Consider the following 11103-nt stretch of genomic DNA (forward strand, 5'->3'; position numbering starts at 1 on the left):
CCTAAGTGGGAAACCGTTTAGGTTGTGATCGGTGTGAACAGGTTTGCAATTCAATATAGCGTGGAGTAATTTGCAATTCAAATTTTAGTTTTTCCATTTTATAAGGCTCAATTTGGTTGTTCCCCAACACATGTTCAGATTCCAAGGTGCATTAAATCATTGCATGCAAGTATTAAGAGAAAATTGACCAATGCATGTACTTTATGCATGCATGCATTGCAATTAATGCATTGATAAACATAATTTTTTGAGAAAAACAAGAGCATTAATTAGGTGCTTTTGCAAACTACAAAAATTATTCCACCACTCACCATCTTGGTTGGTGAGATTTTTGAATTAAGCCCTATAAACCGGAAAGGAGGGAGTACTGCTGTGTACGTGCAATAACTGGCACCATCATATACATATCTTACGGTTAATGGGGCGTTCGACAGGAATAGCCGTGTGGCGAGCTCTAGGCTAGTGTTTTTTTCAGATGCATTAAACTATCTCTCGGGACTTCTCGCACGCACCATCGTGCCACCCACAAAAACTTGTACTCTGAGTTTAGTAGTACGTTATACAGGAAGAGAAGAGGTGCACGCACGCACTCGTCCTCTCACACACGCGTCTGTTTTTTCTCGAAAAGGAGGATGATGACCCCCGGCCTCTGCATCTGGGAGTCACACACGCATCTGTAGCTACGAATTGTAGTGTTCTCAACCATCCGATTGGCTCTATCATGGATGTACCTATATACTAAAACATGTCTAGATACATCAATATTTTGACAAATGGAAGGCATGTATTGTGGAACGGAGGGTGTGCTTGTCATCAAAATGGACAAAAAGGGACGTATCTAGAACTAAAATACGTCTACATACATCTCCTTTTATCCATTTTGATGATAACTAGTACTTCTTATCCGTTCGACCGTTGGAAATTACTGATCTGATGTCGAAGTAATTGCTGCATCGCCACCAAAACCCACCATTTATTAAGCTAAAGTAGACCAAGGTAATCCCCATATTAGCATATTACTAAGATAAACAGAAGGCACTGTAGAAACATTTAGGACGTGAGCTTGTCAATCTGAATGTGGAGGGACACAAGCTTAGCCCCGGCCAACAGCTTGGGCGGAACTGTCAAGAAGGTCAGCTCCTGCACGTCAACGTCGCCGGGATCCTTGCTGCTTGTCACCTCCATTTCCACCAGGACGGCGTCGGTCGTGACTTTGGGCTCCCTCGGCGGGCCGTTCGCCCACAGCTTGGCCATGTAGTGCGGCAGTAGGGACGCCCCCGCTCTGATGCAGACGACCGACACGGCGATAGGCGCGCCGATGTCGAGCATGCCGCCGACCAAGAAAAACGCGCGGCGGTCCTCCTCCGTGCACAGCAAGAGTCGTGGCTCCGACAGTGGCACTTGCAGCTGGAGCACCTTGCTGTACTGGATCCTGTGCACGGGCATGGGATGCGCTGTGCTGATGTGGTGGTAGAGCGCCGGTGGCGGGCCTTCGTAGCCGCAGACGGGCATGGGGCATTTGCAGGGCGCGAGCGGACACACGCTCTGGTGATCGGCGAGCTTGTGGTAAGTGACGTAGAGCCCATAGCCTTCGTGCGGGCACTCCACTCTCACCAATGAAAGGACGGAGTCCACCGCCGTGTTACGCACGTCGTAGCCACCGCCGCGCTCGCACTTCTGGCACTGTCGCTGGTTCCCGGGGCGCTCGACGCGACAGTCCGCGCAGGCCAGGTGCCCTCCCTTGCACTGCAGAAATCAATCGAACAACACATCAATCAAGAAACCTGCACCTTGCTCAATCAGCCAAACGGACGAGGTGTATTCGAACCTCATACACTGGAGGCGTCAAGGGGCGGAGGCACAAGGGGCAGTGGAGCACGGTGAGGTCCATCGAGACCTTAGAGAGCTCCATCGTCGGGTCCTGTTCGGTCTGCATGATCTCGCCCTCCTCGTGCACAACCATCTCTCGACTTGGGCCGGGGTATTACAAAGCTTTACCGTCACATATTTTATACTACTTCAAGGTGCATTAAATCAACACATGCAAGTACTCCCTCCGGTCCTTTTTACTCCGCACATTAGCTTTGTCTGAAATCAAAGTTTGCTAAGTTTGACCAAATTTATATTAAAAATATTAACATCTATAACATCTAATAAATATAATATGAAAATATATTTCGAGATGGATCTAATAATAAATATGTTGTTATGTGAATGTTAATAATTTTTTGTATAAATTTGGTCAAAGTTGGATGATATTGACTTTAGACAAACCTAATACGCAGAGTAAAAAGGACCAGAGGGAGTATCAAAAGGAGAGTCACGACATGCATGCATGCGTTGTAATTAATGCATCGGTAAACGCAAATTATCGAAATATATCGAGTGCAGTGCTTTGATGTGTCGCGTCAACTCGTACATCAACGAGAAGTTTGATTATCCTCTGCCTCACGGACTTAACTGCACCTGCCTTTGGTTGTATGACAGGTTGGCCACACACCTGTCGGGCCCACCTGTCATACACGCAAAGGCACGAGCGTACCTCCCTCACCCATGATCATGGTGGCTGGCAAGACTAGGAGAAGCTTTCGTTACACGCTCTCCCTCCCGCACGCGGTGGACATGCAGCAGTTCAATCGATGTCAGATGGCCAGAAGCGTACTGTAGTACTCCTCCAGTGCAGTAGTACTCCATCATTGTTCGACTTCCCAAAGAGGCGAAGAGCCAAGCGCAGTCCGGATGCTCGTGTGGCAGTTTCATGTGTAGAGTAGTCTAGGATAGTGTGTACAATGCCTGTAAGCTTAAAATCGTTGGGGTCGGCTCCATGCTATGTGGCGGTCTCGAAGTTTTTTTTAAAAATAAAATAGTCTTCTGGCCCTACCTGACACCCTGGTGATTGTAGTTTGCACGCTCATCTGGTCAAGGCAGGAATATATATTTTAATTTTTTTTTCGAAAAGGGGGGACTCCCCGGCCTCTGCATCAGAACGATGCATACGGCCACATATATTTTAATTTGTGGTGGGTAAATGTTAGAGGTTGCAGCAAATATATTGTACACTACGGGTCTTTCAGCCAAGTTTAGAGGCAAGCATGTGGGGCCAGTGCTATGATGTGTCGCGTCAACTCGTACAACGAGGAAAAGCTTGATTTTACTACACACCTTCTCCCTCACCCATGCGCACGGTTTCTCGCAAACGAGGACAGGCTTTTGCTTAGTAGTACTTCTACAACAAGCTATCCGTCCCGCTCGCGGTGGACGGACATGCAGTAGTGGATTCGACACTATAGAAGCAGTAGTAGTAACATCATTGTTCGTCTTCTCGAAGAGGCGAAGAGCCAAGCGCAAACCGAACGTTGCAGTTGCGAACATGGAGCACGCATATAGCTTGGCTCTGGCATGAGACAAAATTGCTATGTGAGCCCATTATTGTACTAGTACGTACAACTACTTGCTAGTATAGCCCCACCACTCCAATCCATCTACTCCCAAGTCTCTGCGCAACACTGCTCACTCCAATCCAAGACCAAGTGACCAGAAGCCACAAGCACCTATGGAGGCGATGGACGCGAGCGGCAGTCGGCTGTGCCAAATCATCCAAGGCGCCTGCCTGCGGCCCTGCACCGCGCAGCATTTCCAGACGGTGCCGGCGACCGCATGCGTCATTCACGCGGTCATCGATGCCGAGGGAGGAAACCCACAGCTGCCGGAGGGGCCTGATCCTCTGCCCATGCCATTCTCTCCGACACAGCATCGGCTCGGGAGGTCCTCCGACCCTTCTTCCTCCCTGCCGTATTGTCCGCAGATCCGACCTGCCACCGCCAACATCCCGGCGACCCTCAGGTATAAGTTCTTCGAAAGTGGCCTTGCTCTACTGCCCCAGCTCCCCACGTGTCTGCATGTGCATCTTTTTCTACTCCCATCAGCTCTTCCAAACCCACCTAATTTTTTAGTATTATTAGAGGTAAAGCTACTTCATGCATTCGAATCTAGGGCTTTGTTCAAACAACGAAGAAAGGGGGGAAAGTCGTAGCATGAATCTAGGACTTGATTCAAAGAGGAAATAATATGGTGAAAGTAGTAGAGACCGGATACCCAACCGGTCTCTTGGTTGAAAAGGGAAATAATGGGAAAATGCAGTACAAACTGGATAAGGAATAGATCTACCATTGGTTGAAAAAATGATAGAAAGTGGCGGTTGATGGACAAGTCAACAGAGTATGTCCAAGATTAGATTTGCTGCCATCGCATAGTAAAAGGTCTCCAGGATTAGATTTGCTACCCTCACATAGTAAAAGGTCTCAGGATTAGATTTGCTGCCCTCACATAGTAAATGGTCTCAGGATTAGATTTGCTGCCCTCACATAGTAAAAGGTCTCCAGGATTAGATTTGTTACCCTCACATAGTAAAAGGTCTCCAGGATTAGATTTGCTGCCCTCACATAGCATGAACAAACTCGGCATCACCACTTTATGCCTCCTTGTAGGTACGTTGTGCTGATGCGTCCACTGTCGCATGTCCTTATACCAACCTTTTGCTGTTGTTAATGTAAGGGCGCATGTAAAATGAAGCAATCACACTGTTACCTTAGGGACATGTCAAACTAGTGTTATTGTTAATCTAATGCCTCTAGTGATAAGATGCAATTAAATTGTGTTACAAATGGCACTCCTGCTGTTTTCCCCAGTATGATAAGTAAGTTGCTCCTTTACGCTGCTGAGTGTCCTGGTGTCCCCATGGTCCCATGCCCTTAAACCAACTCTTTAGCTGCTGTTGATTTACTGTGTCTGGTAAACAAGCAATGCCACCATTAAAGTAATCCCATATTTGAAGAATCTGATTGTTGATCGTAATGCTTCTAGTAACATGAAGCATTGCTGACGTTTTAAAATTTCTACTATCCTTGCGTGATTTCCATGAACATAATTAAGATGCTTCTTTTCATTTTGTATATGTTTCGTATATTCTTATTGACCAGCAACTGTTTACTTTCTATCTTTTTGTGCAGATAGGGATATCCATTTCACCTTGTTGCTATTGTGACCTTTTGGTGAACTGCACAAAACACTTTTTTTGGAATGAGTGTCTTGTGCAGTTCAACTAGAATGTCACGTGGGCAACATCTCTCAATTTTGGTGGAACTGCACAAAATGGTGATTGGAGTTTCCAAAATCTTCGTCAAGTTCTGCTGGTAATCTCGTGCAACATTTTATTAGACTTTGCAAGATGGAGCCGTCACTGACACCACAATGGCACTTTATTTTAGTGGAACTGCACTAAAGGATAAGAAAATTATAGTTGCACCTTACATGAGCCGGACAACCAACCTTAATGTTCCTCAATTTTAGTGCAACTACTAAAGAAGAACCTGCCAGCTCACAAGAGCAAGTACTTCTTGCTATATGAATGATGCAATCTTTGCTTCATTTCAGGTGAACTGCAGAAAAAGGCGCATCAATTGAATCATGGAACTCCAGGCAGACCTCATCCAAGTAGAGCCGGAGGTTGAGTTCAAGGAGGCCGCTATTAAAGCGAAATCATGCTCTCCTGTCTCCTTGTTTGTGTTGTGCAAACATGCTGTGCAAACAGGAATACTCAACTACACATGTTGTGACGGTCAAGAGCATTCGCCAAGTTTTTCGATTGTATGACATGGCTAGCCAAGATGGATTTAATCCCGATATTCACTTTATCAAAAGGCTCTAATGGGTTGGTTCTGAATCTTGCAAGCTGGGAATTAGTGAGATGTGTAGGCATCTTTGTTGTACTTATTATTTGAATCTTATTTGTTGGTTCTGAATCTTGCAAGCTGGGAATCAATGAGATGTGTAGGCATCTTTGTTGTACTTATTATTTGGATCTTATTTGTTGGTTCTGAATCTTGCAAGCTGGGAATCAATGAGATGTGTAGGCATCTTTGTTGTACTTATTATTTGGATCTTATTTGTTGGTTCTGAATCTTGCAAGCTGGGAAACACGACATGATGATGCAGAGGACAACAACCATAACAAACAATTCAAACTTGGTAGTATTATCTTTGTGTAACTGCGACAAATGTGTTGATCGTGTGCGTCCTGAGAATAATAATTCTAATTGTTGTGCATGTTGATCCTGTGGCACTGGTAGAACGAGCGAATACATTGCTTGTTTTAAGTATAATTTTCTATTAAAGATAATTAAATTTAAGTAAAGTGACCACTAACTCTTGTTATTACAGTACCAATACAGACCCGCTCGTGAACCGACGTGTGGCCGAGGGTGCATCTTCTGCCGGGCGTGCAGCAGACGAGGGAGGGGTAGTAACTGTTGTCGCCTGTACACACTCAGCTTACTATTGAATCCAGTTCCCCAAGAGCTGAAAAACGAACTGCTGCTGCCGCCTACACACTCGTTCACTCGAAGAGACTCCAATGGTGATCCGAGGGGTGAGCCTGCTGGATATGGACTTCAGCAAGGAGTTCCCCTTTGAGTTCGCCATTCAGTCCTATGGCTGCACCAAGTTGAATGTGATGTACACCAACGATACGGACTCGGTGAAGCTCTGCCTCACCTCAGTCCTATGGCTGCACCAGGTTCTGGAGCATTCGCCCGTTTCATCGGCAGCGCCGACTGCACCTTCGCTACGGTGGAGAGAGGGAAGAACACGACGATTCGGCCATCTGGTGCAACAAGCTTGTCGACATTCAAAAGCAATACAAGATCATCAGCAACGGGCAGGAGAAGGACTCCGTGGTTGACCTCGCTGAGACCATCATCGACCCCTGATACGCCAACATGAAAGAAGACGACCTGAACACGTGGGAGATACCTCTAAATCTAGCCTACATAACCTACGTGGCCAAGGACGCATACGCATGCTACGACATGTACAGGAAGATCTTGGACATGAGGGCATGTCTGGTTCCCGTAACCGACGAGTACACGGACAGCCGCAACATCATGATCAAGCGTGCCAGGAAGGTCTAGATGTTGTACTTTATCTGTTTATAAGCACCTTTATCATCTAAGTGTTTCATGCATTAGCCTATGTGTCATAATTATCTGTTTTGTCTGAAATATTTCTTTTAAGAACCCATTAACCTGATTGCTTTTTAGTGGCTATTTGCTTATGTATGTAAACTAGTTCACTTGTCCGTAAAAAAACTAATTCACTCGGCTATCGTGCTTTGAATCTCCTTACTCCCAACATATTCCCCTCTTCAGGTGGACCCAGCAGGTCTCTGAATTTTCTCCCACTTTCTTTTTCGATGTAAACTGAGTTTTCTCCTAGTACTTTCCCCTAGAACCAACTCAACTGTCCCATGTCTAGCCTAAAAAATAATAATACCCCACGTACTATTAAATCATCAAATTAAAATGATATTTTATTTCGTAAGTTGAAAGTTCTTACAATAAATAATAATAATTGTTTATATATAACTTGGCAAGTTAACTCCTAGTGATTGCATACATAAGCTTGCAAAGATTTTACTGACGTGCAATCATGTGTTTATGTTTTTATAACATTTCTCCGTCTAGCCCAACATGATATTTTCACCCAGCCCAACAAGTCCACATATTTTGAGAAAAATGCAAATGGGAATTTAACGGGCTGCATAGATGCTACATCATTGTTTCACCCAGCCCACCAAATGGACTAAAAAACAAATGAACTGGCTGACATGTGGGCTAGTAGGTCGAAGCCTAAGAAGGCGTTGGATTTACATCCAACGGCCGGCATTCTTCTTCAATCTCTCATCTTCTTCCCCCAGCGCTGCTGGAACCACCATAGTGGGTGGCTGACTTGTGGGCCTACTAAGTTGACGAGGATGGAGGGCTTTGTCAACTTAGTCAATATGAACGATTCTAGCTCCAGTGACTGTACGATGTCCATGCAACGACCATAGTGCTTCTTCAACCTCTGGTCTTCTTGCTCCAGCCGCCCAAAGCAGCCCCCGTCGTGCCGCGTGCTCCTGCCTCTCATGGCCGGCTGTGATGCCGTGGAGGCCTCACCGCCCCTACTACTCCCACCGCTGGCTCTGGGTATCCCTCTACTCACCCACACCCCCTGTTATTCTGCCGCGACGGCAGCCTCACGCCGCAGCCGAACCAGTGAACCCTCGTACTCCTCTCCGCGTGGGCATCCACTGCCGTGTCTTCCCCGGCTCCGCGTCGTCCCCTTCCTAGGCCTCGCCGTCATCCACCACCTTGGTGCTCTCGGTGCGGCATGGTCAATGTGGTCAACGACCGACTTCCATCGGAAGAGTATTGTACGTGGAGAGGCTGACAGCTGGGTCCATGGCCACAGCCCAGTTTTTTTGTGATTTGCCAAGTAAGTCACTTTGTCAGGCCTGTTGGGCTGCAAATCTTTCAAGATGAGGAGAGCTTCATTCGGCTGGCCGAGAAAATGGCCTATCAGTAATGAGAAATGGGCTGTACATTTTTAAAACACATCAAACTGGCAATTAGTTTCAAATATCTTTTTTTCATTTCGAGATTTTAAATTACATTAATTTTTATGTGTGGAGAATTTGTTGGATTTTATATTGATATACATTTATTTTTAAAATCAGTTTGAATGTGAGTCGAAATTTCGGGATTAAAAACAGTTCGGACCGCACCGAAATATGAAAAATTTTGTATAATTTTTTAACCGTGGCCACAATATGGGTTGTAATGCTAACAAAAAGAATATGGGCTCCAAAAAACCCTTAAGAATTAGCAAATGGGCTGTAAATTGTTAGAAATAATGGCAGATGGGCTGTATGCTGTTTTCCACAGATTTGAGGCTTTCCTAAAAAAAGGTTGACACACAAGCAGTGACTATTGGATGTCCATCAAACGGCCGTCGTGCTTCTTCAATCTTTGCTCTTCCTGCTCCAGCCGCTCAAACAAGCGTCGGCGGGACTGCCTGCTCCCTCCTCCCCGGGGCCGGCTGTGCTGCAGCGCAGGCCTCACCGCCCCACCGTACTCCCATCGCTGGCCTAGCCATCCCTCTACTCACCCACACCTGCTATTGTTCTCCAGCGACGGTAGACGAACCAGTAAACCCTCGTATAGTCATACTCCCCTCCGCGTGGGAAACAACTGCCCGAGTCTTCCCTGCCTCCGTGTCGTTCCCTTCCTAGGCCTCGTCGTCGTCCACCGCCCTGGTGCTCTCGGCGTGGCCTGGTCAACGTGGTCAACGACCGACATGCATCTGAAGTGGACTGTACGTGGAGAGGCCGACAGCTGGGTCCATGGCCGCATGCAAGGAAATGCCTCCTTATTACGCGCAAAATAATGATTCCTCCACCTAACATCAGGGACCCATTGAAAGGGCCTCTGTATTTCGCGAAAAAAAACGTTACCGCCGCTGACAGCTCGGGCCCACCAGCTATATCTTCGCATGCAAGGAAGTGCCTCCTTATTACTCACAAAAAATGAATACTCCCCCTATTAGCTGGGACCCATTATAGTGGTAGGCTGAATTGTGGGCCTACTAAGTTGACGGGGACGGAGGGCTTTGTCAACTTAGTCAATATGCACGATTCTAGCTCCAGTGACCGTACGATGTCCATCCAACGGCTGTAGTGCTTCTTCAACCTCTGGTATTCTTTCTCTAGCCGCCCAAACCAGCGTCGGTCGTGCCTCATGCTCCTGCCTCCCGTGGCCGGCTGCAATGTGGCGGTGAAAGCACAAGTGCTCCCTAGGTGGTTTTGATAATTGATGACAACATATCTCTTGTTGGACTAACATTTCTATCTAGTATGTTTCAGATAAGTTCAACAATGGAGTGGCATGGACTAAAGGTTGTGGGAACTCCTTCAATATGCTAAGGACAAAGGATTGGCTAAAGCTTAAAGCTCAAGACTCTTCATTTTACATTTTAGTGATCCAAGATCACATTGAGTCCATAGGAAAAGCCAATACTATCAAGGAGGGATGAGGTGTTGCTTAATGAGCCTCTTGCTTCATGTGCTTAATGATATGCTCCAAAATCCTCAGCTACTTTCCCACTTCCACAAAAGACCTAAACCCTAAGCCAAACTCGGCCATACCGATTCTTTCTATCCGGCGCCACCGAGTTTCACATGTCATAAGCCACTACCAAACCCTAGCAATTCGGTTCTACCGATAGGGATCTCGGTCTCACCGAGATGGGATTGCAAACTCTCTGTTTCCCTTTCATAACTTTTCGGTCTCACCGAAAGAGCGAATCGGTCCCACCGAGATTGCAGTGTAAACTCTTTGTTTCCTTTTTGTAACTTTTCGGTCTCACCGAAAGAGCAAATCGGTCCCACCGAGTTTACCTGACCAACTCTCTGGTTAGCTTATTACCAAACTCGGTCTCACCGAGTTTGTGTAATCGGTCTCACCGAGATTACGTTATGCCCAAACCCTAACCATATCGGTCCTACCGAGTTGCATGTCAGTCCCACCGAAAATCTCTAACGGTCACTAGGTTTACCTTTTCGGTCCGACCGAGTTTGTTGATTCGGTCCCACCGAGATTGGAAAACTGTGTGTAACGGTTGGATTTTGTGTGGAGGCTATATATACCCCTCCACCTCCTCTTCATTCGTAGAGAGAGCCATCAGACTAAGCCTACACTTCCAGCATCCTATTTCTGAGAGAGAACTACCTACTCATGTGTTGAGGCCAAGATATTCCATTCCTACCATATGAATCTTGATCTCTAGCTTTCCCCAAGTTGCTTTCCACTCAAACCTTCTTTCCACCAGATCCAAATCCTATGAGAGAGAGTTGAGTGTTGGGGAGACTATCATTTGAAGCACAAGAGCAAGGAGTTCATTACCTACACACCATTTGTTACTTCTTGGAGAGTGGTGTCTCCTAGATTGGCTAGGTGTTACTTGGGAGCCTCCGACAAGATTGTGGAGTTGAACCAAGGAGTTTGTAAGGGCAAGGAGATCGCCTACTTCGTGAAGATCTACCGCTAGTGAGGCAAGTCCTTCGTGGGCGATGGCCATGGTGGGATAGACAAGGTTGCTTCTTCGTGGACCCTTCGTGGGTGGTTGCTTCTTCGTGGACCCTTCGTGGGTGGTTGCTTCTTCGTGGACCCTTCGTGGGTGGAGCCCTCCGTGGACTCGCGCAACCATTACCCTTCGTGGGTGGAGCCC

The 11103-nt window shown here is 46.6% G+C and overlaps 1 protein-coding gene across 1 annotated transcript; it reads right to left on the reverse strand.

Annotated features, from left to right (window-relative positions):
• Positions 1-900: 900 nt before the first annotated feature.
• LOC147991814 (putative E3 ubiquitin-protein ligase SINA-like 6) lies at positions 901-3666 on the reverse strand. The gene is made up of 4 exons (XM_087538826.1): positions 3552-3666; positions 2264-2274; positions 1180-1746; positions 901-981 (listed from the first exon to the last, which is right to left on the reverse strand). The coding sequence occupies exons 1-4, from the start codon at positions 3664-3666 to the stop codon at positions 901-903; spliced, it is 774 nt and encodes a 257-aa protein (XP_087394952.1).
• Between the last annotated feature and the right edge of the window lie 7437 nt (positions 3667-11103).

This window comes from Triticum urartu, chromosome 1A (assembly GCF_056163025.1).
Source record: "Triticum urartu cultivar PI428250 chromosome 1A, HENAU_Tu73, whole genome shotgun sequence".
Classification (NCBI taxonomy): Eukaryota; Viridiplantae; Streptophyta; class Magnoliopsida; order Poales; family Poaceae; genus Triticum; species Triticum urartu.